Genomic DNA, 13455 nt, shown 5'->3' with positions numbered 1-13455 from the left:
ATGGTGCGAGACCTATTGCATTTCCAATGCTTGTTCATACTGCTTCTATGTTTGTTTTTTGCACAGGTTGTGTGGTTGAGTGAATGACTGTGTATTTGTATGAGAGATTTCTGAGTGATATAGGCAATGCTTTTGAATTTTATGAAATCTTTATGAAATTTGTGCTTGCTGAATTTTGAAAAATTAAAATTGATGATGGTCCTGGTGAGCTCTGTTAACCTGTAGCTTGCAGGAAGTCCACTCTTTAGTCCATCTGAGGCAGGTTTGGTCCACAGCGCTGTAGTTTCAGATTGTGCAGGGCCTGGTTAGGGCAAATCAAACTTCCAACATGGATCCTTCTTCTTCTTCTGTGGTTTCAAGCAGCAGATCTGAGAGGCACTGCCCCCTCCCAGATACTTATTCAGTGTTCTCATAGTTAAAATGGAGGGCAACCGTGTCCAATTAGGTGCAGGGCAACACCCCAAAGCATGACCAGTTCCTCCAAAGTGTGGCACAATGGTCTCTCAGAGAGCACCATTTCTCCAAAATTCAATATGACTGAAGTCTCAGCAAAGATGTAAGAGCTGGCTACACCAACCTCCAGGATGGCTCACCGCCATAGTCTCTCTCTACCTGGCACCTGCACATTCCTTCCTTAAGCCTGCCATCTGACTGGAAGAGGCTGAATTTTGGTTTACAGATAATAAAGTCTCATAACTTTTGGTCTGTACATTTTCGGAAAGATTCAACAGGATATTGCTGGATTTATCAATACCATTCTCCTAAGTCTTTGAATGATATTTTTCTGTAAAGCCTAGCATTAGTTCTTAAATAATAACTTGTTGCCCTGTTAACCTTTGTGGCTGGGGATCTGCAATGGGGAAAAGGAACTGGGCAATTTCTCCAACACCAGGGCTTATAAGAACATCTTTTAGAAGGACCCTGCTTATATAAACCCTGGAACACCTAGGAGAGGCTTTAGGGATGCTGAATATGTAAACATAATGTAGTTCCTCACTCCACAGTGCTCCTAGCACAAAAGCCGATTTTAGGAACCAATTTACCCCAATGAGGGTAAAACGTGCAATTTCACTATCCCCAAAGCATATAAAACCGCTTATAGAAGGATCCTCCTTATAAATACCTGACCCTCTCCCCACGTCTGGGACACCAGGGGAGACCCTGGGGGTACCTAGTGTGCCACAATATTGTAGTTTATCAATGTTTAAGTACCCTAACAACTCGAGTTTGGATACAATCTGCATTTTAAAAGCAGTCTTGCAACACAGTGCTGGTTTTAAACTGCCCTCAGCATCAGCCATGCACACATGTAAGTAAAGAAAGGGCTGCTGGGCTCTAAACTGCCATGTCCTATTATATACTAGTGACTTAAAGGTAGTTTTAATCCCCCTGCCCTATTATGTACTAGGGCCTTATAGGGAAGGTCATGCCAATCATTGGGGAGGGGGGGGGGGGGGGGGTGAGTGAGTGTGTGTGTGTGAGTGTGTGAGTGTCAGTGTGTGTTCGTTCTTTTTTACAGGGTGGCTTTGAAACAGCCACCCACCTGATGCCCACTATTTTCATCTCCCAACTCCTGGCCTGCTAAAACGTCTTGAAATCTACCTTGTTTAGTTGCTTTCTTCTTTAAAGGATGCAGCAATGCTCTACACTCGAAAGCGCAGAACAAATCTGATCGTTCCTTGATAACAAGGATGTTTATGTTTTGTCTGGACTCTGATTTTCCTAATACAGTGGTGTGTGGCACCTGAATAAATTACCCTGTTTGTGATTCTGCATGCACCTGGCCACCGGAACAAGGCCCACCCGCCCTCCTCGTGTAGCATGCACGCTGTGTCGCATTATATTTTTAGCAGGATTATGCAGAATTATTTTTATTTTAAGGGGCTTGCGAGTGTCTGTAATCCCACTGCGCTGTCAATAGACCAGACTAGCCAGAAGCTTTGGTGTGGAAGATGTTGGTTCACAAAGTCCCTTTTCAGGTCTGCAATAAAAAGTGCTCATTGTTGTTTGGTGCAACTGTATCCACGGGAGGCTCATGTGCTGGTGAGCATGTGGGGTGGGTTTATGTGGGGAGTCCACTGTCTGCCGCTGACTGCTCTCTCTGGAGCCAATCAGCACAGGCTGCATATAATGAATATTCCTGCACGTCAACCAGAACAGAGACATGTCCCGACTCTAGGACATGCCCTTTAAAGCTGCAGCCATACCCTAACCGCTAGCAACCTGTGAAACAAGACACTTTGCCAAGTAGCGGACATGGCACTTGGGACCGCACGCCTTAGGAGTTTACTGCACGAAATTCCCTGATGTTACTGAAGGGGATGACAAGGGACTGCCTTTCCCCACCATAAAGGTAACAATTATAGGTTTCAGCATGAGTGCAAGACACACCCATCCATAAATATTTCACAGACAAGGAACAAAGGGACACAGTAAGATGAGCTAAGAGTCTGAGACCGGGCACACACTATCTCTCTGGCAAAGTCATTCAGTCTGTGCTTGCAGCTAGAATAGTGGGAGCGAACCTCTATCGAAAGGTATATGTTAAGAAGCAACTCTCTCATACTTCAGTGAGGCCTAACCTTGGAGAGGCAAATGCATCCCAGCAGCTTTCTGTTTAAGCAAGCAACATTAGACGGAGCTTAGTCTAAATCATAAAGCAAAATAGCGGCTACTAAATAAAAAGACATCATGAATGCTAACTAACAGTATAAAGCATGAGCAAGGGGGCAATAACATTTTCAATTCCAACAGTACAGTGTCCATTGACCAGAGCAAGAGTGGGAAGTTTGATTAAACATCTACCCATGAGCTTGTTCGGAGGTAAGTGTGGCCGCCTCATGTGACCATTCCAAATATTTCTATCCTAAATGAAGAAAAACTGATGACCTCTTGGCACTGAAGTTGCTACACGCATACAGCTCTTCACATCAACCAAAGCAAAGTACTTCAGCACCATCAGTGAAGCCACCAGCTGAAGTGAAGCTTTTGAAGATCATCAACCGCTGCCGGACCCACCTAGTCCTCACTCCTCTGAAAAGTGCAATGTAATCAACCTCTTGTTCACTGGAGAACTATAAAAGATCCAGCAGCGCATTGACAACATCAAGCCTGTTTCATCTTACACCTCCCCCTTCCCACAGAACCCAAAATGGTCCGCTATCAAAGTAATCGCTAGCAGAGCTTGCACATCTACTCCGCTCCCCTCATCGTATCTCACTGTGGGCGCACACTCACACCCTACTCCTTTTTCAATGCTTCACTCAGAGCATCTTCTCAGAGACTCTTAAGATCTATTGTCCCATCACTCACCTACCGTTCATACGTGTTAAACTCCAGGACGACATCAATACTTCCCATCTCCTGCACACTTACCAGCCTGGCTTCAGATCACACTGCAACACGGAAACCACTAACTTACACATGGTGACAATAACCTCTTGATCACAGATGAGGCCGATATCGATTTCCTGATCCTGCTGCACCTCCCAGCTGCCATTGGCACAGTCCACCCCTGGATACACCCTGGAGTCTCACATGGGATTCACAGGCAGTGTTATTCAATGGTTCTCCTTCTACCTTTCTGACCAGCATCAGTTTGTTCGCATGAGCACATTGAGGTTCCTAAAGACCCCCATCACCTGCGGCAGACCTCTGGGTTCTCCTGTCACCTCAACCTCTACAGGGAGCCAAATGCTGTTCTAGTCCGATACTTCTGACACTCAGCGCCTCAAACGCTGCCTTCTCATAATGTGCCCTGGATGCCCAGCACCTGCCTGAAGCTCAGACCAGCCATGACAGAATACATGTTATTTGCCAACAACAAGAAACAGTACAATCCTGGCTCAGTGACCTGAACCTTGATGGCTTTGATCTCCAACTCTTTTCTAAAGAAAGTGAAGGTTTCTTCAGAACAGCTGTTGTAGTTCTCTATTGCACCTGGCTGCTGGAAATACCCTAATACATGACCTCCCAGACTCCCCACTGACACCCCATAGGATCATCCCACACACTGCAGCCTCTCGCCCAGGACCGAAAGGATGTAAATCCTCCACTCCAGTCTTGATATGGTCCGTATCATTTTTAAAATCAGCTGCAAGATTTGCAAAACCATCCTTAGCAGCACCCCTTTTATCTTGCAGACAGGCTCACGATCTCCAATGGTTCACAGCAAACCTGCAACCTGGACGTCTTCAGACTAGGTGTATAAAGCAAAAACATGACAGCAGGCCTTTTTTCATCTACGCACACAGGATCTGGAACATCAATCAGTTATCCATCAGGAACACTGCTCTTGTTTAGGGAAGAGTTTGACTTTTTTCTTTTAAGAACACTATCACTGCATTAGCAGTCGACAAAACTGCTGCTTCTCCCATCACTTCTTGAGTTGATGCTGGTCTGTGACCCTGTACAGAGTTCCGCTGCCATGTGGCTTGGTTCGTACTATAAAAATACCATACACATTATGCAAAGTATCTTCTTGCTGTCCCTCCATGAGTATATTTAGAAGTGCATGAACACTGAGTCGGACCACACGCCACCACAGTACTTCAAATCCCATATCGTGCAGTCCCCCTTGAGACGCGTGTTGTGTAGACCATTCCATGGGACACTGCAGCCCGCAATCCCCGCCTTACCCTCATGAAGCGTAGCTGATGCTATGGTTTACTCTGCTCTTCCGAGCATGGGCACAGTTTGTGGGGAAGAATGCCGCACCACAGTCTTGGTAGGTTTGAGTGACGCAAGCGGCAGATGCACTGGGTGGCAACAAATCAAAGATAAAGGACTAGGGAGTTAAATTGCTGTCCAACTTTAATTTTCTGAATCTTGCCCTTAAAGCAGACACACATGGGACTGTTGGAAGGAGAGAACCCTTCTGAATGTGGTAGGTCTAGCAGACTGGGCGTGGAAACAAACTAAAATCTGAAACAGGAATCACTAAGCAGACAAGAATTAAATCTTAGTCTCGAGCACCAGATTTCAAGTGGCGGGTGTGTCCCGCTCCTCTGCTCCTAGGAACACCCTACCACAGTTAGACGTTCACATCACCTACACCTGAGCAAGGGGGAACCCCTTGGAGAAGCCTCCACTGAGAGGAACCATTTCAGATTGCATGTACCAGGTGAAGTGCCAAGAGGTTAGTTTACACACACTGTACTGTGCATAAACTTTGCAACTTAACGATATATGTATGTGAGTTGCAGCCTCGCTGTGCCCCAGATTGCAGGGTGCAGAGCCCAGAAAGTGGTAAGGAGGCAGACTAGTGCTGTCTCTTCCCCAAAACAAACGTTTTTTAAAAAAACGATGTTTCCTTTCTATGATTTCTGCCTTTGCCTGTGGTTGTTACAGTTTAAAAATTGTAGATTTAACCTGCCTGTGATTGGATATTTTATCACCTGTTTTGTGTTTTAAACTGGTGTTTTTTCCTGTCCATGATTGCTTTCATTTAACGTGTTAAATTGTGGGATTTGCAGTCCAAACTCTGTGGTTTTTCCCTCTCATTGCCGATGACTTTCAGTTTTCCCTCCAAATCTCTCCTTTGCTCTGTGCTAAGACCTGTATGTTAAAACGGTGCACCCCACCATTTTGTATTCAAAAGCCAGTGGAACCAGCCCCCCTGCCAACCCCCCCCCCCCCCCCCACCCCCTAGCAACAGGGATATTCTACATCAGAGGTTGCTTCAGTAGAGCTGTTTAAACTGTGTTTACTAGGGACTGTGCACTTCGTTTTTTGGCCATTAGAGGGAGTAAAGTTTTATCTGAACACTATTGTTAGATTTCAAGTTAGTGAGGCCTTTACCTGCAGAAGTCCAAAGTGCGGATTGAGCCAGTCTGTCTCCTAGGATATTCTGAAAAGGAAAAGCAGCTTCCAACTCCCTGGCCAGCAAACCTTGTTCGAGGTCCCTGGGACCTTATATGGTCTGATATTGTTTGTTACATGTGTACACTGATTGGAGGTTGTATCTGATGTTCCTATTGGATTAGGGTTAGTGTCATCATTGGTTGGGTATTTATGTTCGGATTGGTTTCTGGGTCTGTAATTCAATCAATATAGGGTTGGGACTGGGGCTAGGGTTATGGTTAGGATTTCTATTGGAAGTAGGGACTAGGGTTTCCTGTGTTAATGGTTGTTGGGACTAGGGTGGGACTAGGGCTAGGGTTAGACTTACTTGGAAGTAGCGATTGGGGTTTCTGGTGTGATTGGTTGCTGGACTGGTTATGGGACTAAGAGTAGGGTTAGGCTTTCTATTGGAAGTAGGGACAAGGGCTTCCTGCGCCATTGGTTGCTTGGACTTGGGGTGGGACTAATGGTAGGGTTAGGGCCTCTATTGTAGGTTTAGGGTTTTTGAACTGATTGGGTGCTTGGACTAGGGCTTAGATTGGCTGTAAGGTCCTGGTCTCCTATTGGTTCTCGATTTTTAGGGCTAGTGTTGTGATTGGATAGTGTTAGGGCTAAGGTTCCCATTGGCTGACGGGGTCACCAGATTACTAGGGCTATAAAAGGCCAGATTTAGGGCGTCTCAGCCTGGGCGTCTCAGCTAAGGGGGGAGAGGACAAGGGCAGTTGCCTGTTTGAGCCTGTTATGGGCAGAGAGGACAAGGGCAGTTGCCTGTTTGAGCCTGTTCAACACTGGTCGGGACCAGGGCCAGAAATGCTGCCCAATATACATACCTACATTATGCATCTATAAACTTTCAATGTACTTACCGATCTATATATTTAACACTTTCTTCTAATTTAGCATTTCAATGCACTTCCCTATTTCTCAGCCTATACTTCGCTCAATATAGCCTCTACATCCGTTTAACCCCAAATCCCATACCACTACTATGAGCCCCTTTCTAGACTCTCTCCTTCTCTACACCTCCTTGCATCATCTTACACCTCTTTTACTATACCAATCCCCCAAAATAAACCTTTCTAAACTCGTCCCTCTTTTTTACCCCTCCCCAACCCTTCTCAATCCAAATAACTGACTAATATATTCACCACTAAAATTACTTTCATGTTTCACCATACTTAATTCAAGACTAATCCTGAGGGGGTTCCAGAGTAGCGTGCTACTTGTGCTTCAAAACCCCATCAGGGGTAGCAAGTGCTATATAAACACAAACCTCTTTCCCTGCACTATCCCGCCGCCTACCCTGCCCTACCCAAATAACTGAATAACATATCCACTACTCAAATTACTTCATATTTTACTATACTAATTTTCAACACTAATCTTTTATGAGTTCCGGAGTGGCTTGCTACTCGCCAGAAAATCGCATCAACATCCATCAGGGGTAACAAGTGCTATATGAATGCAAACCTTTCTTCCCCTTTTATCCCTCCGCTATCCTTCTCACTCCAAATAACTGACAAATATCCACCACTGAAATTACTTTAATATTTCACCATATTAATTCAGCACTAATCCTTTATGGGTTTCCTGAATAGCATGTTTCAACATCCCATCAGGGGTAAAAAGCGCTATATAAATACAAACCTTTTTTCTCCTCCTCTATCCTTCTGCTATCATTCCAAATCCAAATAACTGACTAACCTATCCACCACTTAAAATGTACTTGCATGTTTCACTATACTAATTAAACACTAATCCTCTATGGGTCCCGGAGTAGCATGCTACCCACTGAAAAAGCGCTTCGACGCCTCATCAGGGGTAGTAAGCGCTATATAAATGCAATTACAATACAATACACACCAAGGATCCTGCCAAGGATTCTGCTCAGAAATTAGCTGCCGAGGTACAGCGTCCCGAAACAAAGCTCCACCATGCAGCAGGCCAGGATGATCTGCAGCAAGTCGAGCGAAAGCAGCGACTCTGCCGTAAAGCACTTCAGAGGCACGATGCTAGCACGATGAGAGGGGCATTGCTGGAGGCTGCAGGTAGCCAGCAGAGGAGGAAGAGGTGGCTGCAGCCAATGTGGCGCAACAACGAGCAAACAGGAGTCAGTCAGCGGCACAGGATTTTTAATTTTTTTTACATAAATGGTGCTCTTTGTTAATGAAAACATCAGCCCTCCTAACGTGTGGCGGAAGCTGTCAACCATTTAAAAAAAATAAAAAGTAGCCCAGAAACAATGGATGAAAATAGCCACTATGTATGCTTTAAAGTGATAGGGCAGTGCTCTTGGGGAGGGCTAAACAACAGAAGAGGCAAATGGGGTGAACGAAAAATGGACCGATGATGGTGCCAGCAAATGGGAAGCCTATGGGCGGACTGTAAACCCACAATGTATATACAGTAGGTCTCTTCAAAACAGCGCTTGTGCGTTCTAGAACAGAGACCTAAAAATCAAAGGCACTGATTCGAACTCTGATGAGAAGCACAAAGCACTTTAAGAAAGGGGTACCACTGGCACAAAGTGCTGAGGTGGAGGTTCAGACATTAAAGGACTAGAAGAAGCAGTAGCCACAAAAGGAAAGATTTCTATGTGCTTATCTGTTTAGCACCACAAGCCTGTTGTTTCTAATCATAAAACTTCTACAGCTTCTAGAATTTACATAGCTTCAGCACTAACTTTATTGCCTTATAATTACACACTTCGAGAATACTCCATTCCAGTCTTACTAATATCAAAGATAATTTGCCTTGCTGGGATTTGAAATTGAGACCGACATATCTCAGAGGTGAGCATTTGACTCACTGAGCCATCGTGACAGCATACTATGCTATTTCACATAAAGTGAATACTAGTATTTCAGAAAAGCGTTTTAGAGAAATGCTATGGACCGATATAAAATAAGGAAAAGTGTAGCTAACTGATAATAAAAAATGACTCATGAAAATATTCCCTTCTAATTAAAAGAGCATGACAGTTTTCATAGTAGTCAACGGCTTCACCAGTGTCATGTTAAACACACAGAATTCTTATATCTGCAACAGAGTAGAAGCTTGGAAACATTTCTACTTAAGTAATTCAGCCGTGTGAACAAAAAAATGAACTTTTTGTCATGAGTACTAAGTTGATATATAATTAATGAAAAGGGGACTTCAGGTAAGGATAGAGGCTCAACCTCTCAACTGTGAGGCACCCAGTACTGGAACAACAAAGGTGGTGCAGGGAGGGGCTAAGGTGCACTAACAGGGCTATTCGTGTGCTGAAGTAGCAGGAGGTAGGATGTGTGATCTGGCCGGCACCTGCAAAACCTTTGCCGGTACACCTACCCTTCCACTCCCCATCTTGTCTAGATCTCATCCATCCATTACCTTTCTTTTCAGTGGACCGTTCTCCTGCATCCTTACGACGTGGGAAGTCATCAGCATCGCTGTCAGAGCGCTCACTGTCGCTGCCTCCACTACCAGTGTCCTCATCTTTCTCCATCTCGTCTGGGTAGCCTTCATCCTCGCTGGTGCTAGAGCCTTCTCCGTCGAGGGCTCGAGCTTCAAGGAGAAAATGGCAACATATTACAAACGAGCTTATGCATAATTCACCTGCACTAATATATGCAGAACTACAACTTCTCCGTATGTGCATGTTACTTGATTTCTGCTATACACACTGCTGAATTAGATAGTCATGCATGTGAGGAAGCATTAAGTTACATGCGTGAAGGAAAACAAATTCCTACTACTGCCACAGCACACATTATTGATTAAGCAAAATATGCTGCTGCAATACAGAGAAAGTCAATCATGGGGTCTAGAAACTAGGTCCTTCATATTTAAAACATACATATCCGTGTACCTTATTGTGTTAGCATTTATTCCAGGCAGTTTGGGGGATATCATTCAAATTTCTCAAATGTCAGAACTAGACTGTGGCCTGACGGGACCAAACCTAGGTTTATCAGATTCATAACAAGTCCACCTTTTGCTCCGAAACAGGCCTTCAAGTTTAACAGGGTACAAAAAAAAAGCGGACTCGGAGACCGGTATCTGTGTGAAGTTTAGAAAATGGCCAGGCCCTGTTCATAAACAGATCTTCACAGTGACAGGGTTAAAGCAAGGGACATGCCTTTAGTCTGAAAGGTTTAAAACAAATTAGGCTGCCAAGCAGAGACAGGACTTTGGATGGGGTCAGGGACAGAATAAGACTGCTTGATTTAGGACAAGGTCAGTTTCTGATCAGTACAAGAACATCTCTTAGGGGGAGTCAAGACTTAATTCTGTACTCTGATTCAAGAATCACTGCACTAAGCCATCAGAGTATCGGAAGCACCTCTGAAATTATCTGTTTACATGTTCATGGGCAACAGAAGACCCAGTCTGCCCTCAGCCCTGTATTCAGCGGCCGGCTTTTGAGAAGAGCAGTGAAAATGATAACCTGCCCATCTAACCTCCATCAGGATGGTTTCTCCTCTCCTCCTCACGCTTCCTTTTGCTGTTCTCCAACACAAAGCCCACCTTGCGCCCATACATCTTCAGCACCTGGGGTGGAGGTGGACCAGGAGGTGGGCCAGGTGGTTTCTTCCCAGGAGGCAGCCGGGGGACGCCTTGACCTGGGGGAATGGGAGTAACGGTAACAGGTCGGGGAGGAGCTCTGGGAGAAAACAAAAAAGACAGTTTGTGTTAAAATCTATAACTCTTACAAGCTTTTACCGCATTTCAAACAAGCATGACTTCTAAACCACCTGCAAAAAAATACCTGTATCGAAACCAACAATAATAAGCTCAATGTGTCTGTCAGACTCTGTTTGGGGTTGAGGTGGTTTACCTCTTAAGTCGAAAGGTCCATCCTACTATGGCTAAGCAAACTGGGCCAAGTACAACCACTTCTGCAATTGACTCAGTATTAGCACTGGCGAGCAGCCACAATCCTCTCACTGAGGTAGTATGGGGGTGATTGAGCTCAAAGGTCAATAATGACAGAACAGTACAATAAATGTCAAGTCCAGCCCTGTGCTTGTCTTTACAAGAAAGAAGGGTACTTTAATACAAACTAGAACTAAATATAGCACACTATCACAACAAAATACAATTTAGTAATCTTAGGAGCTATTAGGTCTTGCTGCGTGGAGCTCCCATCCGTTAATCCCTCCCAGTAATTCCCTTTGGTGTAAGTGATCAAATCCTCATTTTGGGGTTAAGAGGTATTAGCATGATTAAAGTTCAGATTAAGTGATCACGACTGAAGCGTTTGCGATCGGTCTCAGATTTAGTGTCACCACACAAGTGAATCAGCCCTAGTGGAACGGGCAGTTGTCTGACTGTCTTAGTGTTCTCTCTCCTGAGAGGAGGCATGCTAGCATACAGCTCCATCCAAGCATCCTGTACTCTTAGTAGTGAGACCAGCAAGAAGTTCACTTAGCAGCCCTGGCTCGTCGTGGTCCAGATTGGATGATGGATGTCGCAACATAATCTGAGAGGTAATACATTAAAAAGAGATTTTTCATATCTTAAAGGGGTTTACTTTGAAGATGCCAACTATTGGAATCTCAATCCTCTCCCATGAACTCGGTGATAATATAAATGGCTTATTCATACACAAAAATAAAGAAATTAAATACACGAAAAGCTATCCCTTCAGCGCAATTGAGTCCAAGATAGATAGAAGCTTTTCTATCTTGTCCTCGTTCCAAGAGATACACGAAGACTTGTTTCAAGAAATCAGAACGAAAGAGAACTCTGGTTCATCAATATACACCCCCCCCCCCGCAATTTAATTTTTTTTGACTACTGAGATTAATAATAACCCCCTGAGGAGCCACCTTAAAGAGTCCTTCGTACAAGTTACAGTGCCTGACACATTTAAGAACATAGCAGTGATTCCATGTTCAAAAAAGTACAGGGATGATCGCTCAGAGTTTAAAAAAAAATAATAATAATTTACAGGCCTAGATCTTTGCTTCTCTATCGAGCCAAAATCTTAGAAGCCTACGTAGCTTAAGAAATCTGTAAACATTTACAGAAGTCTGACTTCCTTCAATCCCTTCAAGAAGTATTTCCCTCTGCGCATAGTACGATATGAAATCTGTAATTCCATCTGTAGCTGATGACCTGAAATGGAATTATGACCAGGGATTAGTATCTTTCTTGGTGCTACCGGATTTGTCCGCTGCTTTTGGTATGATGGACTATAAGAACTTGGTCAGCTGTGTGGAGGAGCATGGCCTTCAAGGGTTCTGTGCGAATTGGATTAAATCCATTTTAGCAACATTACCCACGCATATTTTTCAACAAAAGCAATAGTGTGTGTGGTCCCTTTTGGCTCCTCACGATCCCACCAAACATTTCAATTTAAATACTGAGGCACTGCTTATAGGAATTGCATCAATAGGTTGAAGACTCCATAATTATCCAAACAATTCCCAATTATTACTTCATTTTGGGTGGAACATCGACCTGTCAACTTTAATTTCAAAATACAATGAGCTTCATAGGAGACTGGATGAGCTCCAATCACATAAAATTAAACAGACAAAACTGAGATTTTCATATTAAATAATAAGATGAATCTCTAGAACCAACTATATTGGCCCACAGAAATGGACTGATGTCGGAGCCAAAAGCATCAGTCAAATGAGTCAGAGTTCTCATGGATAGTAATCGAACCATAAAACCTCAGGTCAGATCAGTGGTATCTACATGCATGTTTATGATGAAGATGCTTAGAAAATATGAACCGCTACTTCCGTTAGAGGCGATGGCGGTGGTCCTCTTCAGACTGGATTATGCCAATTCCATTTATCTGGTGCTACCCAACATTAATCTCCACAGACTCCAAAAGGAAGTGGCTTGTTTAATACATCAACTTCCAACATGTACTCATGCTACTCCACTGCTATTGCAACTTCACTGGCTTCCAGTAAAACAACAAATTCACATTTAAATGTATTGACATGATATTCAACAGTTTGACGGGCTCTAACCCTTACTTTTTGGTAATGAAGGTGGAAAAGTACATTACGCTACAAAACATAAGATTTGCACATTCCAGCCTTCCTGCTATCGCTAATTTATTGAAGTGTTGTTCAAATGGTTGCAGTTTTGTGGTAAAAGCACCATTTGTTAGGAATTAAAATAACATCAGTCCACATCCCCTACTTGGGCTGCTTCTTATGTGCCAAAGCTGTTAAAGGGACAAATTCAGTCCAACAGTATGCCACAAATGTCTTGCAATGATCAATATGTCCAAAAAAGACTATTTTGTGGATGGGTGATGGCGCCAACTCACTCCAAAAAAGGCAGAATCTTGGCATCCAACTGGCATTCCCCATTTCCACCCAATGACCAAGGTAGGCTACAGTGGAGGACCCCAGCTGGCACTTGGTTGCCTTGATGGTCAGGTTTGTCTCCTCTATCCTGTTCAACAACTGTTCTAGGGGCTTCAGGTGACACTCACATTAAACACCACAATGTCCTCTGAGCACGACAACAAAACCTTTCCTAGCAGTCATAGAACATGGTCACCAGGTGTTCTAAAGAGGAAAGAGTATTCTTATACCCAAAAGTTATTACTCTAAACTAGAACAATCTCTTCATTGTGGAAATACAGTCTTCTTCTTGGCA

At 43.9% G+C, this 13455-nt stretch overlaps 1 protein-coding gene across 2 annotated transcripts in view; it reads right to left on the bottom strand.

Moving 5' to 3' along the window:
• The window catches only part of WBP11 (WW domain binding protein 11), a 149029-nt gene that overhangs the window by 34330 nt on the left and 101244 nt on the right, over positions 1 to 13455 (bottom strand). For both annotated transcript variants that reach the window (XM_086958147.1, XM_086958154.1), the window contains exons 7-8: positions 10284 to 10486; positions 9214 to 9387 (exon numbers count right to left, since the gene is read on the bottom strand). In XM_086958147.1, the coding sequence (XP_086814273.1) occupies positions 9214 to 9387; positions 10284 to 10486 (377 nt within the window). The remainder of the gene's footprint in view (positions 1 to 9213; positions 9388 to 10283; positions 10487 to 13455) is intronic.

Source organism: Lissotriton vulgaris, chromosome 1_1 (genome assembly GCF_964263255.1).
Source record: "Lissotriton vulgaris chromosome 1_1, aLisVul1.2, whole genome shotgun sequence".
Lineage (NCBI taxonomy): Eukaryota > Metazoa > Chordata > Amphibia > Caudata > Salamandridae > Lissotriton > Lissotriton vulgaris.
This window is presented reverse-complemented; position numbering and strand designations above follow the sequence as displayed.